The sequence below is a fragment of the Pinus tabuliformis genome, chromosome 8 (genome assembly GCF_031772625.1).
Source record: "Pinus tabuliformis cultivar Carrire ecotype Pingquan chromosome 8, CPIR1, whole genome shotgun sequence".
In the NCBI taxonomy this organism is placed as follows: domain Eukaryota; kingdom Viridiplantae; phylum Streptophyta; class Pinopsida; order Pinales; family Pinaceae; genus Pinus; species Pinus tabuliformis.
Window position 1 is genome coordinate 1,048,463,523 of NC_142294.1, and position 25,795 is coordinate 1,048,489,317.

Genomic DNA, 25,795 nt, shown 5'->3' on the forward strand with positions numbered 1-25,795 from the left:
CTTTGAATTTTCTTGGCCATTTTTCCTCTATATGTTTCATTGCTTTGGAGTCCACAGGAATTCGCATGAATCCATCTTTAATCCTATTCTTTGCATTCCAATCCATCGATTGTGCAAGATATTTACAATGAAACATCCGTTGTAGTCTAGGAATAATTGGCATGTGTCATAAAACCTTATTTGGAACTGTAGAACCTTGTACATCCGTACAATATCTTTCTCTTTGCAAACAAGGCATTCTTCATTGTCTTTATATTCATCTCTATATAAGATGAAATCATTTTACATGCATGAATTTGTTTATATTCAATCCCAAACTTGACTAAAAATTGACGCACTTCTCTACAAGTTGATGGCAACACATTATCTTCAGGGAATATTTTATCCTTTAGAGCCCTGTAAGTTTTTTTTTCAAACCCACATGTTAGAAATGTCATTTAAAACGTTGTTTATATACCATAATGTAAAATCCACCTCAAATTAAATTAAATGAAGTTAGTACTTATATTCTAATTGACACAAATTGACAATGCAAAATAAATTAAAAATATTATTTTTGAACACATTATTTTAAAAACAAGCCACATCAATTTCATATTCTTAGATTTTCTACCTTAGGAACATCCAAAAACAACAATTGTATCAAAGTATTCATCCATGCATGTAGTATCATCATGACCAACCTCTTGTTCATTGTGTTGATTTTCTATTGCATTTACAAACTTCATTGTCATATCCTCTTCTACCCATTTCTTTTTGCGTGATTTAATTGTACGGCGTAGGCCACGTCCATATGTAGGTATTTGTATTGGTCTATCAAAATGATTAAACTCCTCATTTGTTCTGATTCCATTGCCAACCTAAAATAATTGATACATGCATTATTTTTTCCAAGGTTAGAGATTAGACTATATAATGTACTTATATTGTCCATTAATTTATAGCTGAACTTATTTATAACACCCACAATGTATAACAATTGTGTCAAAGTATTCATTCCATGTATTATCATCATGACTAACCTATTGTTCATTGCCACCAATTTCTATTGTATTTGCAGACTCAATTGTCATATCTTCTTCCACCCACTTTCTCATGCGATGTGCTTTAACAGTATGGGGTCCACCCTTGTGTACATATTTTGGTTGTTTTATAGTAAAAGGGTTCAACTTTTTATTTGTTGCAAACACATTTTCCACCTAAAATAATCAACGACATGCATTATTTTTTTTCAAGTTTGAATAATAAACTATATAAATTACTAGGTTTAGGAAAACAAGGATCGGAAACTAAATTTCATTTTATTATATTTCATAAATTAATGTAATATTTAAGTACCTGATTCCCTAAATCATGTTGTGTGTCTTCATTGGAAATAAATTCATTTGTTTCCATGGCCTCTCCTAGCACCTGCAATACACAACAATGATAACGATTTTTATTAAAGTCATCTATGGAATTGTTATAGTCTTATTTCTTATTCCATTATTTTAACCATTCTAATTTTCATGTTAGCTATTTGCATTTTTAGTTATGAAATTCTCCACCATTGTTGTGACACTCTTATGATAATGATTGAACCCGAGTTGAAGTCTTAACTTTTCATGCAGATCTACACTTCTGATTATTAGGGTCATATCTATTGAATTTTGGATACTAGTTTTTAACGTGGATATCAAGTTGCTTATCTAGTTTGAATGTACATTAGGAACATAGCGGTACTAGACTCTCATGAAATTGTTTGAATCCTATGGAGATTTCGATATTTACCAAACATTAGATGTTGAACATATTATACTACCATGTCATACATGTGAAGCATATTTAATATATGTTAGATGATCTAAATTACACCTTTGCATTAATATTAATACACAAATGATATTTTTTTCTTATTGGAAAAAAAAACACTATGGAATTTCCAACCTAAGTCAATAATGACTAAAATAATTATTGCATAAATCAATAAATCCTAAAATGATGCCTAAGTGATCTATTCCTCCCAAAGAGACAGGAGTAAAGTATAAATGGTACAACTATGGGCACTACAATGTAAACAACACATGTTCAAACCTTTACAGGGGTAGAGCCTCTATGCACACTGTGCATGAGGGAAGGTGTTTGATGTCATATAGTTGGTTTCCCTTCATCACCAAAGTGGAATAAGTTATAAGTGGATTGGCAAAGCAACCCTTATTTGTTCCTTTCAATTTTTGGGAAATCTCAAGTTCAACTAGTGCTAGTAGATGGTTTCAAAGATGTTTGCTAGGGCTTTTCAACAAGGTCACTAGATCCCAATGCAACATAGATACTTCAGATTTGTTGAAAAGTAAAACCCCCACATAGCACCAAATAGATCATTAATGACTACCTAGAGAAATTAGACTAAATTAATCGTGGAAGTAAAAGCTACAACCAAATTAATCATGAAAGTAAAAACTACAACTGAAAAAAAGACATACACTTGGTAATATACTAGAATTCATCCTCGCCCAATCCCAATTTTATGAATAATATGTTAAATCTTTAATGAAACTCATGAAAAATAATAAGCATGTTATCGATATAAGAGTGCGTGAACTTGGTTAATGTATATCTGTTAATTAGAGATGATGAATATCCAAAGCTGATGAATAATATGTTAAATATTTGATGAAACTCATGAAAGATAATAAGCATGTTTATCCATATAGGAGTGCATGAACTTGCTTAATGTGTAGTTGTTAATTGGAGATGATGAATATGTATATATATTTATTTATGTATTTACTACGGATTATTGTAATTTCAGGAAACAAATATACATGGCCAAAAAATAGGTTATTGTTTTTTGGCTTGCCCTAACTACCCCTCATTCCCATGTTCAATGCAGTGACCATAGATCATTCACTCCAGAAAACCCCGATTCGCTCCAGAACACCCCGATTTCGAATAGGAAAAAAGGCAGAAGGAGGGGAATTAGGAGGATAACCTAAAAAAGACTCAGTGGGAACGAAAAAGGGCCAATGTTCGAACCTATGGATCTCACTCCCATGTTTGATGCGCTGATCATAGATCATTCATGCCAGAAAACCCCGATTTCGAATAGGAAAAAAGGCGGAAGGAGGGGAATTGGGAGGATAACCAGAAAAAGACACGGTGGGAATGAAAAAGGGCCAGCGCTGGAACCTATGGATCTCGCTCCCATCTTCAATATGCTGACCATAGATTATTTTCTCTGGGAAAACCCCGATTTGGAATAGGAAAAAAGGTGGAAGGAGGGGACTTGGGAGGATAACCAGAAATAGAAAAATATGCGATGGGAACGAAAAAGGGCTAGCAATACCAAATCATCTGTAGATTGAATCTATTGGTGGCAGGAGAGAAGGAAAGTGCATGGGTCAGGGAGGTAAAGGGACAAATCTGCGTGGCTTAGAAAGACACAGCATAGAGGTTAGTTGATCCATCTGAACTTACCCTCACCAACTTTGACATTGTTCGTGTTGTTTATACGCATTATGTGAACAACTAATGGAATCCCCTAAACTTTCTGTGCGTAGAGTTATTTTTTAGTATTGTTAATGAATGGATTATTGTAAACCCTAAATTTCTATTGCTAGGTTAGCATTATTTTATCCTAGGGCAAAGGAATTGCAGACATTTTGTTAGCTAGCCACTTCTAGCAAAATAAATTTGTGATTATCTGAGATAGTTATTGTATCCTTTAACATTGGAGAATACCTTGGAACCTTTTGCCTCCCATTAGACATAGTTACTGGTTGGTTCTTTAGGGTTCTTAACTGAACTGAGGGTGGAGGATCCAAAATTTTATCCAAGAAAAGTTAAGGATGGTTGCAAGGAGATCCAACATGGAGAAGCTTACCTTCATTAATGAGTATCCAACTAATTTTTCAAGTCAACCCACTCACAAGTAGATCCAACATTGGGCATGCCCAAACTAATTTAGCAAGTTGAGTGTTTACCGTTTCCAAGCTTGGAAAAGAAATGGGTGAAGAGGAGCCCTATAAAACTATACAACTAGTTAAGCTAGAGGTTAATTTCCTCTAAGTGCAAAAAAATCAAATCTACTAATTTCTCAAAAGGAGATGAAAGGATTTTCAATTGCCAAACTAGTGATAAAGATGCGTCAATAAATAAATGATGCCTTTAAGAAAAGGAACAAGAGAAACTTACTCAAATAAGCAAATGGATTTGGAATTGCAATAGAGCAAGATACAAACTATAAGAAAATGGAATGCTCAAAATAAATTAAAATAGTTCACAAGACTCATCTAAGTATTTCGCATGTGAAGTTTAGAGTAAGTATTTTGCATGTGAAGTTTAGAGCATATGAACTACAGTGCATGAAATGAAAGCAAAAAAGAGAATGAAAATGAAAGTAATTAGTGTTCATTTAATCTACTTAGTGTTAAGTGACAAAAACAAACCACTCAATCAATCACATGGAGACCTTCCGCAAATGAGGAAGAGTGGGATGCCAAGGGGAAAAGGTCACCAAGCTCCCAAGAACAAGTGACTTTGTATTATATTGGTTCCCTCTTATGAAATGAGGGATGGAAAGGAAGTTGTTTTTGGAGGAAGTTTACAAATGATCCCTCAAAAGGGAGAGATACCTCCTTCCAATAGTTAGAAGTGATTAAAAAATCAAACTAGATGTTAATTGGAAATAGTTACAAAATTTGGTTTGATCTTTCACTCAATGATAAGATCAAAACCCAACAAAACTTAGAACTCCCTTTATGGATGAGAAGACAAGTCTAAATGAGTTACAAAATAGGGAATCCATGAAGAATCCTTGGAATGTAGAACCACTCTAGAAGGTACAATGAAAGGGTCTAATACTTAAAGAGTTTTCTTGTCCTTGTTGTCCAAATCCACAAATGTTCTTTCCATTTGAAAAGCTGCCCCAAAATTATCTCAAAATGAAGTTTTAGGTCTTCTAGTACAACTACCAAATATCAATCCAAAAAAGGGCAAATCTGGCCACTCAAATGCAACGAAAATCAGCTTTCTTAGGTAGAGGAAATCTACCAAGAAGCAAGTTCCTTGCTACCCAATATCAGTCCAAAAGAGGAGAGACAAATCAGAGTTAGGAGACACTTGATATGTACAAAAAAGGTTAGAAAAAGCCAATGTGAAAGAGGCCAAGCTAGCCACTTCTAGCAGAAGAAATTTGTGATTATCTGAGACAGTTATTGTATCCTTTAACATTGGAAAATACCTTGGAACCTTTTGCCTCCCATTAGACATAGTTGTTAGTTGGTTCTTTAGGGTTCTTAACTGAACTGAGGGTGGAGGATCCAAAACTTTATCCAAGAAAAGATAAGGATGGTTGCAAGGAGATCCAACATGGAGAAGCTTAGCTTCATTAATGAGTATCCAACTAATTTTTCAAGTCAACCCACTCGCAAGTAGATCCAACATTGGGCATGCCCAAACTAATTTAGCAAGTCGAGTGTTTACCGTTTCCAGGCTTGGAAAAGAAATGGGTGAAGAGGAGCCCTATAAAACTATACAACCAGTTAAGCTAGAGGTTAATTTCCTCTAAGTGAAAAAAAAATCAAATCTACTAATTGCTCAAAAGGAGATGAAAGGATTTGCAATTGCCAAACTAGTGATAAAGATGCCTCAATAAATAAATGATTCTTTTAAGAAAAGGAACAAGAGAAACTTACAAAAATAAGAAAATGGATTTGGAATTGCAATAGAGCAAGATACAAACTATAAGAAAATGGAATTCTCAAAAAAAATTAAAATAGTTCACAAGAGTCATCTAAGTATTTTGCATGTGAATTTTAGAGCATATGAACTACAATGCATGAAATGAAAGAAAAAAAGAGAATGAAAATGAAAGTAATTAGTGTTCATTTAATCTACTTAGTGTTAAGTGACAAAAACAAACCACTCAATCAATCACATGGAGACCTTCCGCAAATGAGGAAGAGTGGGATGCCAAGGGGAAAAGGTCACCAAGCTCCCAAGAACAAGTGCCTCTGTATTATATTGGTTCCCTCTTATGAAATGAGGGATGGAAAGGAAGTTGTTTTTGGAGGAAGTTTACAAATGATCCCTCAAAAGGGAGAGATACCTCCTTCCAATAGTTAGAAGTGATTAAAAAATCAAACTAGATGTTAATTGGAAATAGTTACAAAATTTGGTTTGATCTTTCACTCAATGCTAAGATAAAAAACTAACAAAACCTAGAACTCCCTTTATGGATGAGAAGACAAGTCTAAATGAGTTACAAAATAGGGAATCCATGAAGAATCCTTGGAATGTAGAACCGATCTGGAAGGTACAATGAAAGGGTCTAATAGTTAAAGAGTTTGCTTGTCCTTGTTGTCCAAATCCACAAATGTTCTTTCCCTTTCAAAAGCTACCCCGAAATCATCTCAAAATGAAGTTTTAGGTCTTCTAATACAACTGCCAGATATCAATCTAAAAAAGGGAAAATCTGGCCACTCAAATGCAATGAAAATCAGCTTTCTTAGGTAGAGGAAATTTGCCAAGAAGCAAGTTCCTTGCTACCCAATATTAGTCCAAAAGAGGAGATACAAATCAGCTTTAAGAGACACTTGATACCTGCGAGAAAGGTTAGCAAAAGCCAATGTGAAAGAGGCCAAGCTTACGTGGGCATCCACTAGATTAGTGATCAAACTCAATTAGAAAAAAATAACAAATTAACTATACTAAAACTTGAATAAAACTCTACCCTATGGCAGCCAAGAAATGTTGGGTTAAACCAAATCTTCTTGGCTGATTTGTGGCCTTTAGGTCAGCCACTAAATAGCCTTCAAATAGCTTAAATTTCCAATGAACTTCAAGGAACATATGAGAACATTCAAGCTTCAGAGGATGAAGTGCATCAAGACAACTTTTCAGACAATGGAAATGAGTTTTATAACCTCAATGAGTTGTATGGTTCAACTCCTCAAAAGGAGGAAGATGTAGTTGAGCAGATCACCAAGAATGTTCAAATTCCCTTAACAGATGGTGATGAAGTAGAACATGGATCTTACAATGTAGCTCTGGAAAAGAATGAAGTTGAAGATGAAGCATATCAGGAAAGCATTAGTATTGTTGATGGCATAACTGATGCAAGTCCAATTAAAGAAAAATTGTTTGATATGGACAACCATGGAAAACATGAGGGATTCATTGCCCCTGACAAAATTGAGGGAAAAGAGGATGACCAGGAAGAACAATCTATACAGAACGGAGCTGAAGAGACACAACCCAGCCACTAATGATCTGCTGCAATAATTCTAGAACAAATTAAATGAGCCAAGCTTCCAGATAATAATGATATGTTCCCTTGTCTAGGTATAACTAATTCTATTCTTGAAACAGAAGCAGACATTTCAATCAATTTTGTAGACTGTAACAATGTGTTCCCTCATCAAGATATGTATGATTTTGTTCTAGATAAAAGATGGACTATCTCAGTAATGATAGTATTGATGTGTTGTTCCCTCTGATGTAATGACTCTGGTACTCTTTTAAACAAGCCCAAACCTACAGACACTAATGACATGTTTCTTTGTTCAGGAATGGATGATTTTGTACTAGACAAACTCCTAGAGAGTCTTACAAAAGAGGCCTGTAAGCAGGAAATGCCCCAGTTAAATACTTCGTTGAAGACCCCTGAGGTTACTGACAGATATAATATATCTCCTTGTTTAGTCACTTTGTTCAGACTGGAATATAGTACTGCATCCAAAAAGCTAGAGCTTGGACACTATGATGTGGAAGAGAAGATTCCAGTTTCAAATGTAGATTTGGCAAATAGTCCACTGCTAGGAGACATAGATAATGAAGATGAATCACATGATTTGGACATTGCTGAAGAAACTACCGATGAAGAGCAGATTGCAGATTCAGTTGGAGGTAAGCAAAAAGGTAATTTGTTAGTAGAGGATCAAGTTCTAGAAGGTCCAGTGCAGCAGACATCAAACAGTGAAGCTCAAGCCAATGAAGAATGTAGTAAAGAGTATCTTCAAGAAAATCCCATATCACTTGTTAATGATGAAGGTTTAGAGGATGAATTGAATGATTCAAAAACCACTGAAGGGTATCAGGTCTCTGTAGTTGAAAAAGAAGAGAAAATTGAACAGTTTTCCAAGAGTGAAACTCATAATGCTCAAGAAACTATATCTCCTAAGAACTACAATGAGGAAGCTCAAGAGGTTGTGAAGGATGAAGCTCATGAAATCAAGTCTTATTTTTCAGACAAAAGCAAAGTGTGTTTTGGCCTTGATGAGTTGAATGGTCCTCAAAAGGAGGAATATGACAGCCAACAGATTTATGAGAATGAAGCTTATGAAGGTGAATCAATGGATTGTGGCAACACTCTAGAATTAAAAAATAAGCTTCAATTTGATGCAGACAATTTGAATGGTGCTCATCAATTCGAACTCCTGCCAAAGGCTTTGTCTCTAGAAAATATGTCACAGCTGGCATCATATAGTGAAGGTCAAGAGCCTAGGGAATGCAGTGAAGAGGAGCTTTTAGTTCTAAATGATGTTCAGCAAAGTCACATCTCACTGGTTAATGGTGAAGCTCAAGAAGATAAATTGAGTGATCCAAAAACTAGCAAAGGATTTCATGAATCTATATATCAAAGAAAGGAGCATTATGAACTTGCTTAAATGGCTAAAACTCAGGATGTTGAAGAAACTATATTTCACAAGCAAAATGATGGCTCTCCTGATGCAGTTTGGATGAAAGTGAAAAATCCTGATTAGGTAGATATGTCCAACTAACTTCAAGGAACATATGAAAACATTCAAGCTTCAGAGGATGAAGTGCATCAAGACAACTTTTTAGACAATGGAAATTAGTTTTATAACCTTAATTATTTGTATGGTTCAACTCCTCAAGAGGAGGAAGATGTAGTTGAGCGGATCACCAAGAATGTTCAAATTCCCTTAACAGATGGTGATCAAGTAGAACGTGGATCTTACAATGTAGCTCTGGAAAAGAATGCAGTTGAAGATGAAGCATATCAAGAAAGAATTAGTATTGTTGATGGCATAACTGATGCAAGTCCAATTAAAGAAAAATTGTTTGATATGGACAACCATGGAAAACATGAGGGATTCATTGCCCCTAACAAAATTGAGGGAAAAGAGGATGACCAGGAAGAACAATCTATACAGAACAGAGCTGAAGAGACACAACCCAGCTACTAATGATCTGTTGCAATAATTCTAGAACAAATTAAATGAGCGAAGCTTCCAAATAATAATGATATGTTCCCTTGTTCAGGTATAACTGATTCTATTCTTGAAACAGAAGCAAACATTTCAATCGATTTTGTAGACTGTAACAATGTGTTCCCTCATCAAGATATGTATGATTTTGTTCCAGATAAAATATGGATTGTCGTAGTAATGATAGTACTGATGTGTTGTTCCCTCTGATGTAATGACTATGGTACTCTTTTAAACAAGACCAAACCTATGGACACAAATGGCATGTTTCTTTGTTTAGGAATGGATGATTCTGTACTAGACAAACTCCTAGAGAGTCTTACAAAAGAGGCTTGTAAGCAGGGAATGCCCCAATTAAATACTTCGTTGAAGACCCCTGAGGTTACTGACAGATATAATATATCTCCCTATTTAGTCACTTTTTTCGAACTGGAATATAGTATTGCATCCAAAAAGACAGACCTTGGACACTATGACGTGGAAGAGAAGATTCCAGTTTCAAATGTAGATTTGGCAAATAGTCCACTGCTAGGAGACGTAGATAATGAAGATGAATCACATGATTTGGACATTGCTGAAGCAACTACCGATGAAGAGCATATTTCATATTCAGTTAGAGGCAAGAAAAAGGGGTAATTTATTAGTAGAGGATCAAGTTCTAGAAGGTCTAGTGTAGCAGACATCAAACAGTGCAGCTCAAGCCAATGAAGAATGCAGTAAAGAGTATCTTCAGGAAAATCCCATATCACTTGTTAATGATGAAGGTTTAGAGGATGAATTGAATGATTCAAAAACCACTGAAGGGTATCAGGTCTCTGTAGTTGAAAAAGAAGAGAAAATTGAATAGTTTTCCAAGAGTGAAACTCAGAATGCTCAAGAAACTGTATCTCCTAAGAACTACAATGAGGAAGCTCAAGAGGCTGTGAAGGATGAAGCTCATGAAATCAAGTCTTATTTTTCAGACAAAAGAAAACTGTGTTTTGGCCTTGATGAGTTGAATGGTCCTCAAAAGGAGGAATATGATAACCAACAGATTTACGAGAATGAAGCTTATGAAGGTGAATCAATGGATTGTGGCAACACTCCAGAATTAAAAAATAAGCTTCAATTTGAATGGTTCTCATCAATTCGAACTCCTGCCAAAGGCTTTGTCTCTGGAAAATCTATCACAACTAGCATCATATAGTGAATTTCAAGCACCTGGGGAATGCAGTGAAGAGGAGCTTTTAGTTCTAAATGATGTTCAGCAAAGTCACATCTCACTGGTTAATGGTGAAGGTCAAGAAGATAAATTGAGTGATCCCAAAACTAGTGAAGGATTTCATGACTCTGTATATCAAAGAAAGGAGCATTATGAACTTGCTTCAATGGCTGAAACTTAGGATGTTGAAGAAACTATCTTTCACAAGCAAAATTATGGCTCTCCTGATGCAGTTTGGATGAAAGTGCAAAATCTTGAATAGGTAGATATGTCCAATGAACTTCAAGGAACATATGAGAACATTCAAGCTTCAGAGGATGAAGTGCATCAAGCCAACTTTTCATACAATGGAAATGAGTTTTATAACCTCAATGAGTTGTATGGTTCAACTCCTCAAAAGGAGGAAGATGTAGTTTAGCAGATCACCAAGAATGTTCAAATTCTCTTAAGAGATGGTGATCAAGTAGAACATGGATCTTACAATTTAGCTCTGGAAAATAATGAAGTTGAAGATGAAGTGTATCAATATCATGAATTCTTTTTTTGGTACTGGACTTTAGTGATCCATTAGATAATCCCAATCTTATGGAGAGTAATGACGCATTATTTTTTTCAGGTATTGATGATTCTCTTCCAGAAAATATATCAGAGATTATTACAGAAGCTGCCTACAAGTAGGAACTTTACATACTGGATAATCCTTTGAAGACCCCTGAGGTTACAGAGGGATATAATATAGCTGTGGAAAAGAATGAAGTTGAAGATGAAGCATATCAATATCATGAATTCTTTTTTTGGTACTGGACTTTAGTGATCCATTAGATAATCCCAATCTTATGGAGAGTAATGACGCATTATTTTTTTCAGGTATTGATGATTCTCTTCCAGAAAATATATCAGAGATTATTACAGAAGCTGCCTACAAGTAGGAACTTTACAGACTGGATAATCCTTTGAAGACCCCTGAGGTTACAGAGGGATATAATATAGCTGTGGAAAAGAATGAAGTTGAAGATGGAGCATGCCAGGAAATCATTTTTATTTTTGATGACATAACTACTGCAAGTCCAATTAGAGAACAATTGTTTGATATGGACAACAATGGAAAATATGATGGATTCATTGACCCTACCAAAATTGAGGGAAACAATGGCCAGGAAGCTAGAGAGACCCAAAATTTCTAAGTTGGGGAAAATATACAGATTGTGGTGAGCAAGCAGGAACCTTCCCAATTGTATACTCCATTGAGGATCCCTGAGGTTACGGTGGGATATAATATATCAACTTGTTTAAGCATATTATTTGGCCTGGACTCCAGTATTCCATCCAAAAGTTCAGAACTTGGAAAAAGTTACAATATATCCCCATATTTAAGTATGAATGAATCTCTTCTAAAAGACAAGGATGTGTTCAATCAAAAACTTTCCCTGGATAAGCCATCGAAGAGGCTTGAACATGCTGAGGGACCAGAATATGATACCCTAGTGAAAAAGCTTGAGCTTATAGAAAATGATGTGACATCAGAGACTAAATATTTGTCACTGCATGTCCCACTTGGAGACCATGTGTCTGTCATGGAGAAGGATGCTATGGTTTTGGAAGGGACAAAGCATTTTGAAAGTATTCTCCTTACAGAAAATCCTGTAGAATCTGGAGAAGTAGCTGAGGGTTCTACTATTTTGGCTGATATGAATGTTCCTAGTAAAGGGGATTAAAAAAGCACCAAACTTGTAGATAGAATACTGACTTTGAGCAATAGATTGCAAACTTTGCAATTGGACTTACAAGGACAACTTCCAGAGTCATTCTATGCTACACCTTCTAGAAGGCCGATGAATTGAAAACTTAATGGAAGCACAGAGAAAACCATAGATACCATTTCTGTTTACAGGCCAAGGAAATCCTTAGGAAGTGATAAGGCTATGCACAGCTCATTAAAGGAGAGTCATGCTGAGTTGTTGGGACAACTAGTTTATGGAAGCTACAGAATCTACACAAAGAAAATGAAACAACAGCAAAGGATTCTGAAAAGGTAAGCTAAATTATGTATGAACTTCATATGTTTCCGTCTTCTTTATCAGATTCATCTTAAGGAACATAGTACACAGTTGGTGCACTTTATGTATGACATTTTTTCATCTTTTCTTTTCAGGAGATAGGTAAACAATTTGTTTCACAGAATATTTCATCACCTGCACTGGAACAGAGGATGGAATCCTTCGACACACCACTGAAGACGCTTGGACATACTGAGGGACATGATATATCTCCTTTCTTGTACACATTATTTTGACCAAAATGTAGTACGCCATTGACAAATCATGAGATTACATAAGATAATGATAAGGTTGTTACTGGCACACCATTTGAAAATGCTCTGCAGTCGCCGTTAGTGACTGAATCAGGGGGAGTTGACAATTTTGGCAATGAATTGCCACAGTTAATTTATGTATCCCATGAAAAGAGGCTTGGTTTCCAACACCACAAGAAAGCCGGAGCAATGAATGCATTGGTATATTCCTAGATACGTACACATCTCTCTTTTTCTGCTAATTTCCTCATATGAAATTCATTAATTATTATGTTGACGCTCATGATTGTTATCCATTGCTCCACTTAGGTCCAAGTGTCTACTTCCCTCACAAATGGCCTCCTTTAGTTGAACCTTGATTGTGATCATTATATAAACAACAGAAACATTATTTGTGAGGCAATGTGTTTTCTAATGATCCAGTTCTTAGGAAGAAAACTTGTTATGTACATTTTTCTCAGAGATCAACACTTGGAATTTTTAACTCAAGTCGGTTCACTCGCAGTGTCCATCACATGCAAGTAATTAAGGAGGTTGGTGGAGGTACAAACATTTGAATCCTGACAGCTAAGAAACCTGCCTATCCAATAGAGACAGTTGTTTCCCAAGACGGCCTTTTAAACTATAATTGGCCACCTTTCCAATAATTTGTTGTTATCTCTTCGCACATTGAATGTTCAAACGTGGAGGTCAAGTGCAACCAGTCTGAAAAACCATTGGAGTTGGGGGCTCTTTGACTACAGTTTGATTGGTCGACATCAAAAACATTGCTACCAACAAAGGTAAGGGGAAGAAGCCCATTAAAGCTAAAGAAGAGATTGAGAAATTGATCCTAGGTGTTCACTTACACTGGAAAAATGTGGTTAGGTTCTGAAAGTGCATGTTATTTGTAAGATTGGTGTAATGAAAGGAAGGGTAAGAAGGGTATAGCCAAAATAATTGATAGGTTTTTGGTGGACACAAAATTAGGCTATACCTACCTTCAGTGACAATGGAATTCACAACCACCAAACCCAAATTTTATATTTTTTAGGCACTAGCTAGAGTAGTGGATAAAACCACCACTCCTTTAGATCCTAATAGTTTCAACTTCTATATCGATCCATCACCACTTTATGTTATTTCCTTGTAGACAAAGGGATGGAACTCCCTGTCTGAAACATAAAACAAAATTTAAGGAATAGTAGCATGATTCGAACAGTGTTCTTCCCTGTGATGAGTTGTGGCACAAAAACCATGCATTATCTAAAGTCCCTCCTCTTGAAGGTAGAACTTGGTGAGTGATTTACAGGTGACCTAGAAAACTTCTTCATCCTCTATCGCAAAACAGAGTATTTCTATGTTAGTCAATCGAACTCACATGGAAAATCCAATCTGTGATATGTTTTATTTTTCTAAAATAAAACAAAATTAACCATAAGTTGCATTACAGATTTGTTTTCTACTTTCATCTCAATCAGCGATATTAGGCTATATATCTCAAAAAATTACTGTTTTCATTGTCACGTTCCAGGTACTCCTTTGAGATCAAGTCCTAAATTCTGGATTTTATTGCTTTAAGTTTAGGCTTGAATGTGCTTTGGAGTTGTTCAACACACTCACTCAATAGTTGTTGTTGAGGTAAGATTTTTCTAGCCTTCATGATGAGAACTATTGTTGAATCTATTTAGAAATGTATGTCTTCTTTCACATTTTCGATCGCTCTATTCCTGGCATTCGCATTCATATCCGTAAGTGGAACCTTAATCTTTTTAAACTTGTGCGAAAAGGGAGGATTGAATTCAAAATTATCACTTGTAGATATTGTTGCAGTGCTAGGTTCCTTTAGAAGAATCTTGTACTTGCCACATGAAACTAAATACAGAAGTCAAATAAGATCTTCATCTTCCAAATTTAGTTGAGATTTAATTTCTACATAGCTCAGCTTCGTAGCTTCATTGAACAGCAATAGCAGAGCTACTTGGTATGTTGTTACTGCCAATTCTATTACCGTGGTGTCAAATTTGGAGATGATGTCATAGGTTCCCAAGGAGTATACCCATGTAAGTGTACGATGTTCATATCTCCGAGAATAAAATTCCTGAAACTCGACAAGGCATGCAGCCATCTCAGAAGGTATATAAAGATTGGAAGACTTGTAAGTTGGCCAACGTGTAGCATTCAATACTGTGACACCCAAGGTTAGTTTCAGATTGTTATATGCAGAATTGTTAAACTCAGTTTGGATTTCTTTCGAAATTGCGAAATCTTTAACCATGCCCTCCATTTTTTATATAATACTAGAACCACAGGGCTCCTTCAACTTCGACAATTTGTTCTGCTCATCATCAATATTTACACCTATATCATGCAACAATCTCTTAGCTAAGTATTTCCTGAAAAATTCCACAAATAAATCATTATCACTCACATAGTGAACAAGTTTTACAACCTTTTCCAATAGGCTCTCAATATTATCATCACCAGACTTTTTTGGACTGCCACCCTTCTTCAATAAATTATCCCAAAAAGCTGCAAACAACTCTGCGCTTGTGGTTCCTGCAACTCTTTTATTGCAAATTACCACCAATGCTTCGTGTAGAGCTTTAGAAATGGAATTATCATTTTGAAATTCATGCTCCAAATAATCCACATACTGGTCATAAATTTCAATGACCTTCTCTAGGAATTCAAGTCCCTGTATTCTTGTACTGTTTGATGAGTTATTGTTCCTAGTAGTGTTTTCTGCCCATTTGACTAAGTCTATTCCTCGGCTAATTATATGTTGTTGAAAAATACTTGCCACTAGTTAGAGACCTTTGGGGATTTTACAAAATAACCTATACATCCTAGAAATATCAATTTTCTTATCATCCCTAAGCAGGGCCTCGAAACCTGAATCATGTTTCCCTAAAAGTTGAATTTCATAACGGTCAAGGAGTTCATTTTGGACTATCTCTAATAACCCATGCTTGCTGTGAGAGTGAAAATAATTGTCAACTCTGTGCTCCTCATTCTGCAAGCACTCTTCAGCTTTTACCATATATTCTGGACAAGAATAATCCGAAATCCATAAAGCAGCGTTTCGAGCATAGTAAAGTCGAGTATCCTCCAAATTTCCACTTTGCAGGTGGCTCAAATTTAACACATTCATTGATTCAACAGTTTATGGAAGGTATCTTGAGCCTTGGTTGTTATTTACTCCTACCTCCTAATTCTTCCCCTCTGCCCCTATAGAAGATGTCAGGTCTTGACAATACAAACTTATTTTATAATATTGCACTGGGAAAAAATGACATCGGATCATAGTACTGATTACCAGCTCAGTGAAGGTGTTGAAGTGGCCAGCCTTCTATTTATAGAAACATGTTTGGATTTAATAAGAAGAGAAAAGTTGCAAATGAAGGATCATGCTTGCCAATTACTATCAACTGTTAATGGCAATTTGGATTGTAAATGTCTTTTAGTCTTCTTTCCTAACAAAGTTCTATATATTTAATTCCTTTCTTAATTTGATCAAATGTTTAACTTTATTCTATGCAGGAAGGAATGTTGGCGAAAATAAATCAAATCTGTAGCAAAGGGACGGAGAATATCCTTCAAATGCAATTGCTGGTAGATGTTTAGGAACTTCTGCAAGTGCACCAGGGCAATCAATTTCTGTGGAAAGTGGAAGTGGTGTATCAAGAGGTAGTGATGCAGCAATTGCAACACCTTCCAGAAACAATCATATGGTAAGGGTACAACATTTAGATATTCATCAGCAGGACTTAGATTCTTCAGATATTGTAGGGTGAGTCTCATTTATTACTCTATGTTGTTGGCTTCTTGGGGTTGTGTATTTGTCATGTTTGAGATAGAGCATTACTGATCGGTTGTACCTTTGCACTTGAACAACACAAAGAAGAGAAAAAGAGTTCCTAGAGTCAATGGTGGGGAGAAGGGTGAGAGGGGACTCCAACAGTTCAACATGAAAGGTGTATCCTCACAATTCACCTATTCTCTTTCTTTTTCTGACTAAAATTTTCTTTTGGTACATGTTGATGGATGGATGTCTTTATGTTGTTGGAGGTAATGGAATTGATATAAATCGATAGTAGATTCGTATGTGTTTGTTCTCGTAATGGTAGTCATGGGGCACAGAGGGAGGTCAAATGCAAGCCAGGTGTGGACCTCTCCAACCATGGAGAGAATGTGGGTAGCTAATATGTGTGGAGTTCTGTTTAATCCCTGTGGTTGACTAGCTCAAAAAAAATCTTGATCCACTAGCAAATAATGTTTTTGTTTGTTATACATGGTGTCCTTAGGGCATGCTTGTAATTATATTTGTATTACACATTGGCCTCGGGGGTTTGTTTCACTTACTGTCAATTGTTTAACTATGTCTAGTCAGTCAGAAGGTTGAGAGAAAGTGTCAGACCACATATAATGAGGTAACAACATGACCATAGAGACTGCTTATTATTTAGCAATTGTTCCTTGTTTATTTGTTAAGTATGACTCCCATTTTTTTCTCATCATCTTATCTTAATTAAATATTGAAATTCTAATATGTAGCATTTTTTAGCAAAGCAATGCAAAAGGCATCTCTGAATTTTTTTACCATTGCATATAAAATGCTAAACTGTAGAAATGGTTGACACATAGTACAATCAATGAGAATTGTTACATCCCCAGATCTCTGAAATCAATCCATATGACTGAATCAATGGTGATATGGCCGGGTAAGTAAAATGAATACTAGTTCTGAAAATGATATGCTGAGAATGATATGCTGAGAATGCCCCCTAGGCACATGCTCCAGCAAGCAGTAGGAATGGATTCAATGAACCAGTGGCATGCAGAAGTGTTAAACAAGACTCATCTCTGAGAGGAATAGTGAACATGGATTCTCAAGGGAAAAAAGGCTCTTGAACAGGAAAACTTTGTGCAGTCAAAGGTGGTTAGGACATGCTCACAAAACAGTACTATGAAAGCGAGAGAGGTATTAAATTTATTCAGTTTATTTCAGTGTTGCGAGGGAGCACCCCCCTTGATCCCACTCCCAATCCCCGCTCTGGGCGGGAGCGACTCGGGAGCGGGTCGGGAGTGCGCTCCCTAAAAAAAATTTCACTCCTTGCCTTTTCGGGAGCGTTTTGCGTTTTTTGAAATTTTTTTTTTGTAGTAATGTTCGAAATGCAATTTTTTTTTAAAGAAACAAATAATTTTTGAGTGGGGCAGCTTAATGATCAAGTCTATGTCCCTAGTATTGATATGCTATTCATGGTAATGTTAAATTCTTACAGTAAAAGGATGAAATGACTCAGGATGTTTGAGAGTGGTTCTGGCCTCATTGAATTTCATATGGAGAAAGTAGAATTTTAGATTTTAATCAAAATCCAGCAGACTTATCAGTTTTTCAAGATTTTAGGATTGGGGGATTGCAATGTTTCCATTGAATTTTGTCATGTATTAGGGTATGGAACTCGTATTTAATCAAGAGCACCAATCCCTCTATGTACCTTGATGTTAGTGACATTGGTTGTCGAACTCCTCTATCATGACCCTCCTAAAAATGTACGCATCACTCAAACAAAATCTTGACTTGAGATGCTATGCTTTTTCTATCTTATGTTAATGCTTAGAGGGTGATATTAATGACAAAGATCCCTATACAGATACAGAGGTAATGACAAAGATACCTTTGGATATTAATGCTTAGAGGGTGATATTAATGACAAAGATCCTGATTTTCCAACAAGACTAAAAAATTAGACATTTCTCGTGGTGGCAAGAGGCCCAAGCATAAGAAATAGATAATAGCTTTACTTCTCTTTTCTAGTTTCTAGTAGTTTTTATAACTATTGACTCTTTCATATTTATTATGATAATTTTTTAAATAATATATGACAATTTAAGTTTGAAGTTGGCAATTATAACTCATTAGTAATGAATTATGAATATGATGCTTCATGAAAGTTGAAAGTTGTTTCATTTCATTTCATGTTAGATATTATTTATTGTAATGGTTACACTTAGCTTACAAGTACAACTTTGGTGATCAATGATGATAAATGTTATATATTGAATTTTGAAAGCTTGAAACTTTAAGATTGATGAATCATGAGACTCAATATGTTGTATGTTACTATGTTACTAACTTGTGGACGTGGTTGATGAAGATTATAACTTCTAGATGATTGTTGTTATATGGTTCAATCTATGTTTTTTTATTTTTTTATATCTAATTCATTATTCTACATGTTTTTGTTGATATATATGTATCAAAATATATATATATATATATATATATATATATATAAAAACGCTCCAGGATTCACTCCCAAACCGAGAGCTTCTGAAAATGTCGCTCCCGCTCTTGCTCCCGTTTTCGCTCGCGCTCCCCGCTTTCGCTCCCGCTCCCAAGTAACACTGGTTTATTTGGACTTGAAAGAAATATCTAATCTATGAAAACTGTGGATCCTTGTAAGAAGTTCAATTTGTCAGTATTGTGCATCCTTTTATCTCAATTGAAAATACTTCATTCTTAGATTGTTGATATCATATGCTTGATTTGTTTTTAGCGCTTTTGTAGTAAGTACGTGTTTCTTTTGTAGGACGTTTTGAATTCAAATTTACAAACGAATTTAAGAGAAAAATTGGGAGGAGGAGATCCTAAAGGCTTTTCTATAGGTTATGCTTCTGCAAACTCATTTATATTTGACAGTGCCACAAACATGTCTAAGTGTCTTGTTCAAACAAACCAACATCTTTATCAAGGTAAGGTTTTGGTTCAAGTTTTTTTATTAAGTAATTTATCTATTTGTTGGTCCACCAACTTTTACTAGTTTTTTATATTATAATATACTGAGATGTTCAATTTCTGCTTATAAATTGTTTTTGTCGAGCCAAAACGTTCTTGACCTTCTAAGCAAGTCAGATAATCCAAAAGAAAGTGACGCATTAAAGCGCACTATATTAGGAACTTCAATGTAGCTAGCTATAGTTTTCCCACAACATGCAACAAGCTACCCCTAGTCTTATCTCACCATACCTCTGCTAGGAGAGATTCTATTGGCCTTCAATTGGTGGCTCAACTTTCATGGCACGCTAGTAAGCAAGCAAGTTTTCCCTAAAGTTGTGGATCCATAAGGAAATCCTTCATCAATTAATTAATGCAGCTAGCTATAGTTTTCCCACAACATGCAACAGGCTACCCCTAGTCTTATCTCACCGTACCATTGCTAGGAGATTCTATTGGCCTTCAACTGGTGGCTCAAATTTCATGGCACACTAGTAAGCAAGCAAGTTTTCCCTAAAGTTGTGGATCCATAAGGCAATCCTTCATTAATTAATCAATTTTGAATAATCATTTTTTAACAATTTATTCAACACATTAGCAAACCATGTTTCTCCACACATTATTGTAATAATATTACAAGAAAAAAGTCAAAGTGAGAGATTCCATTACTCTCCAAGAGTGTTAAGGTTTGATATAAATCATTGATCATTTTACAAACCATGGATGTAGTACTATTTATGCAGGATGAGATATCAATTATATTTCATCTGATAAAGAAACAATAAGTGACTTACAAACCGCAAATAAATAAGTACTTCCTGCGATTTATGGAAATTATCAGCCAAACATAAATGAGAATTACAGTATGCTTGGTTTTCTATTATTTAGTGCATCACCTTTTTGCAGAACAAAGGGTTGGCCTTCAATAGGTTTAGCAAAACAACTCTTGATCATCCAATATTGGACCATGAATATTTGGTGCAAACTACTCAAGACACAGTGGAGAGTAGATAAGAAAGCCTGCCCTAGTGAGGTCATGCTCCCCACCAGCTACAGAGGCTCGAGTTCCCCATGCATGTGAATCAGCAACGACTGAATTAGATTGCAACCCATAACACCATTGGTGGGCTATTGACACCCACAACCCGTGGAACAAATTCATCTTCACCTCACATTCTCCAAGATTCCACTTCACCTAAAAAAGATGGTGGTACAGGACATAGATAATGAATTTGGTACTGGTTGGTCAGTTAAGAAGATAAAATTGCAAATTTCGCTCAATTGTAAGAGGTTTCGTTGCAGCCAAACAAGAAAATTTTTAAAAATGCCTCAAGATCAAAGATTGAAACAAAGACCATTTGACATGCCTTTTAAAGTGTGGAACGAACTTGTAAAATCATATGAGAAGTTGGATGCACAAAGAAAGGCCGACGATGAAAGCATTTAGGTATTGAATTTTTCAATAAACGTTATTTAGAATGTATTAATACTTATAAGTATCTTAGATGTGTATTTGTGTGAAAATAAATTGAATTGGTTTATGTTTAAGGACAAGGCATCCAAGGCGAGGTTAACCAAGACAAAAGTCACTCATCGTAGTGGCCAAAAAGGTTTAAAAGCACTGATAAAAACCTTTGTAAGTATATTAAACATGTGATATTTTTTTAATAAAATTTGTACTAGAAGAAAGTCATTGTTATCTAATTTCTCCCTATTTACTGATTGACATGAACTAAAATATGGAAGACCTCCAAATCATTTGGAAAAGGAGGTGCTGTAGCAAAAGAGATGGGTTTAATTTGTTGTTTGGATGGACTCTATGGTATGTAATCTTAGTTGGATTTCCAATATACTTTTGAACCGTATTTTCATTTTATTTTTTAGTACTATTAGATATTATATCTTACCTCATTTTATGGTTAGCATTGTATAAAAAAACATGCGTTGTGTTATGTAATTAATACTAACATGTAATATTTAATTTTTTTGCCAGAATGCTATAGGTAATGATTGCCAAGATGATGATCACGATGATGATCCAAACTATGCTCAACATATATCAGGAGATGATGAGGATGAGGATGATGGTGGTGAAGGAGGAGATGATGATGATAGTTGTGGTGTTGGTGATGATGTGGATGAGACTAATGAGGATGGTCAAGATGATCATGAGGATGATCTTGGTGGTGGTAGCTAGGCATGCACATGCATTGTTTTTTATGAAGAAATTATTGTGTAGAATGACATTGTTATGTTTAGATGGGTGTTGTGAATTTACCCTATATCAATGAAACATTTTGATTTGGTAATCATACGATGAGTTTGATTTGATTAAAGATGATGATGATATTATCATTATTATATTTTTATTTAATTTATATATTGGAAAGTATCATCATTGTTTTGATGGAAAATTATAATGTATGGTGATATTACCATCTTTGGATGTATGTTGTTAATTTATCATAGAATAATGATATTCATGAAATATTTTGATCTGTTAATCATATTTGAATTTTAGTTGTTTTGATTAAAAATAATACTGATCTTATTAGTATTATGTTGCTATTTTATACATGTGTTGAAAATTGTCAATGAATCATTGTATATGATGAAATTGTTATTTTTTTGGATGGATGTTGTCAATTTCTCGTAAATTTCCTTACAAATGATTTTGAATTGTGATATCTTCTTTAATGATATTTAGAAACTATGATATATTTCACTATGCAATTGAAATTAGTAAAATGAATCTATAAAGGGGGTCATATATGTAAAGAAAAATATACTCTACATAAGAAGTCAAATGCGGATGTAACCATGGATGCAAAATTGAAAGTAAAATTAGATGTTAAACTAGGAATTTAGACAAAATGCAAACAATGACATACAAAGTGTTTTAAACTAGAAGTGAAAATTTGTGCAATAGTTGACACAAAGAAGGGAACAAAACATGGCATACAAAAGGATATCAAATTGGGCAAAAACAAGGACACAAATGGACATGAAAGTAGATGCAAAAAAAAGACAGACAACTAGATGTAAAATAAGATGCAAATTTGAGTGCTAAAAAGAAGCAAAAAATGTTACAAATTAAGATGCCAAATGATGATGCAAATAATGGTGTAAATTTTGGATGCAAACTTGGGTGCAAAAAAGGAAAAAAAAACAAAAAAAAAAAGATGTAAGAAAAGAAACAAGATGCAAAATGGGGCTGAAAAAAGGTGAAACCAAGGATGCCATATTGGATATAAAAAATGATGCATAATTAGATGAAAATTTAGGCTCAAACTTAGACACAAAATTATATGCAAGTGTGGACACAAAATGAGGTAGAAAAAGATGAAAATTTGGATGGTGAAAATGATGTAAAACTGGACACCAAAAAAATGCAAACTTGGATGAAAAAGTGGGCGTAAATAATGGTGCAACATTGGACACATAGGTAGACACAAAAAATGGTGCAAAAATGGGCATAAAAATAGCTCGAAATTGGATGCAAAAAATGATGCAAAACTTGGTGCAAAAACAAATACAAAAGTAGACGTAAAAAATGGCTTTAAATTGAATGTACCATTAGACACAAAATAAGATGCAAAGGTGGACACAACACATGACTCAACATAAGATGCAAATATAAATGCAAATTTGGATGCTCAAAATGATGTAACATTAGATGCAAGAAATGGTGTTAAAAACGATGCAAAATTGGATGCAACAAATGATGCAAAATATGGTGCAAAATGGGATGGGAAAAATGGAGACAAATCAAACATAAAAGTGGTAGTAAAAAATGGTCCAAAAAAATATGCAAAAATGGGCAAAAAAATGGATGCAAAATTTGGTGCTAAATAAAATTCAACACATGGTGCAAAGATAGGCACCAAAGCTGGTGCAAAAATAGGTACAAAATTAGAAGCAAAAACTAGTGTAAGACTAGATGCAAAACCTCACCTAAGACTATATGCAAAAAATGACACAAAATGGATACAGAAAAAGATGTTAAATTGGATGCAAAATACGATGTAAATTTGATGCAAATGATGGCACAACAATGGAAGCAAAGAATGACACAAAATAGGAAGCAAAAGACAATGAAAAATAGATGCAAAAAATGACACAAAACTAGAAGCAAAACTTGTCATAAAATAAGATGCAAATCTTGGTTCAAAATTTGACGCAAAAAATGATGCATACTTTGGTGTAAAAAATGATGCAAAATCTAGCGTGAAAAAGGATTCCAAATTAGGTGCAAAAAAGGACACTTTAAAAATTATACAATAGAGCCAGATTTAACGCCAGGTTGCTCATCACAATTACAAAAAAAATGCACTAAAATCTGGCGCTAAATCTGGAGCAAATCGCTGGTTTTGTTGTAGTGAATTATAATCATAAGATAAGGGGTCTCATCACGAGCCATCTTGTTTAGTTCAATTACAACCAGTGAATGGCATTGTCATTAGCTAGCCCCCAAACCAGGACAATGGCTTTTTATCTTAAAAAATTGAAAGAATAAAAAATCAAAATATATGTAAACATATCTTTTTGAATTTATCTTTCAAAAGTTATACTCTTAGATGGATGGGACGATGAATGATTAATGGTCAAAAGGTAACCATGTCAAGACTATAAATGTTTGCTAGCAGCAGAGGCACTACCTGTGACAAAAGAGTAAACTTAAAAGCTAAGTTGGAGAAGCAACCTATTTTATCTATATCAACCAATCAAAGCTTGAAGAAACCCAAAATGTCTTTATTTTTAAAGGATTGGAAAAGAAATTACAAAAAATTGTTATTTTATTCAAAGTTAACTTTTATTTAACTATTCTTAGACGATTTTCTTTGTCTTCAATTGTTTCCAAACTAAGAAAGTTATAGATATTGCATTACTTTTTCAGAGATAACTATTTCTCCCAGTGAATCGCCAATTGTTGTGCTATACAAAACCCCTCCCCATTTCAAAAAAATTCATATAAAACTTTAATAAGAAATGGGTCCCCTTTAATAAATAAAACCAATAAAACATTTGAAAATGAATAGTTTTTTGCTTTTAGGATAAGTCAAATAAGAATCGCAATTTAAAAATCTATTTAACCCATGAAAGTCCCCTTGATAAGGTCCGATCTGATTTAAAATTATAACATAAACCTTATCATAAAGGAATATGTCGCATCGCGCACATCCTTTGTTTCAATGGTAGACTTAAGAGATTCCATCAACTTTCGTTAATGCGATAACACTATCGGAAATCGCATATCGCTACTTATCAAGGAACCATTCTAATTGTTCACATAAGTCCTCCGATGAGATTTCATTATTGCAAATCGGGCCTTTCAATAAAGGTGAAATATAATCATTAACGAATGTTTGCGGGTCTAAATTATAAATCAATTATAAATAAAAAGCAAACGATTTATTGATTTATTAAAGTTATCTCACTCACCATTTATCACAATCGGAACTATACAAAGGAAACATTTAAGCATAACATTTGTACCTCTCGATCTGCGATATGTGATTATCGCTAATCGTTGATCGGGAAGTTATGATATTCATTTTAAAGGATTGTTATTAGATTTGTGATGCGACATATCATTATGGCATTTAAGTGTCACGTTGGAAGTTACGGGAAATCATTAAGAGAGCAGTTATGGTTGAGTCCTTCAAGGATTTCATCCGTGGTAGCGTAATATATCAAAATCTGTATCACCCATTGCGCTTAATTGTTGTTAATCTTGTATACTGTGTATTAGCTTTGAACGAATTTATCCTCTGTTACATTCTTCTGTTTCGTTTTGCAGAGCAAGTTTGAATTCATCAATCCAGCAAAAATGATGAAGAAATCGAAGAAAGTAAAGGTCCCCGTCATAACCAAAGATGAACCAGTAAAGAGGGTACTGATAGCTGATACTACCTACCTCGGTCTTGGCAAGGCTTCATGGGAGAGCATATATAATTTATTGGAAGTCAAGGATCCAGCTAAAATTGAAGAAGAAAGAGGAACGGCTGACTCCAGTAATAAAATAGAAAGTACTCTTAAGGATTTGGCCAGCTCCTTCCTCCACAGAATAGTGGCCCGCGCCAAAGTATTACCCTACAATGACTTGGTTAGATGGGTAATTGAGAGTATCAGCATAACAGACAGAGCTTTCTTTACTGTTGATGGAAGGATGTTCGAGTCATTCAAGGTGGAAGATATCAAAAATATGTACCATTTGCTGGACCCATAGAAGCATTACAACAAGGCATTTTTAGAAGCTTTCACCAAGGAGAACGATGTGGAGTCCAACCCTATCAAGCAGTGGAGGCATT

At 34.9% G+C, this 25,795-nt stretch overlaps 1 protein-coding gene across 14 annotated transcripts; it reads left to right on the forward strand.

Annotated features, from left to right (window-relative positions):
• The first annotated feature begins 2,803 nt into the window (after positions 1–2,803).
• Positions 2,804–21,898, forward strand: LOC149238951 (uncharacterized). Of its 14 annotated transcripts, XR_016246417.1 has the most exons (10): positions 2,815–3,432; positions 11,281–12,445; positions 12,566–12,925; positions 14,238–14,344; positions 16,247–16,437; positions 16,608–16,680; positions 19,300–19,462; positions 21,034–21,120; positions 21,231–21,306; positions 21,478–21,898. XR_016246417.1 is itself a non-coding variant. In XM_089373250.1 (2 exons), exon 2 carries the CDS (start codon positions 7,551–7,553, stop codon positions 8,646–8,648), a length of 1,098 nt encoding a protein of 365 aa, XP_089229376.1. In that variant the 5' UTR covers positions 2,814–3,432; positions 7,549–7,550; the 3' UTR covers positions 8,649–10,528. The 14 variants fall into 14 exon arrangements, 1 of the variants encoding a protein (XP_089229376.1); XR_016246418.1 differs by lacking the exon at positions 14,238–14,344 and having other exon boundaries at positions 16,247–16,496; XR_016246416.1 differs by lacking the exon at positions 14,238–14,344 and having other exon boundaries at positions 16,611–16,680.
• Positions 21,899–25,795: the final 3,897 nt, after the last annotated feature.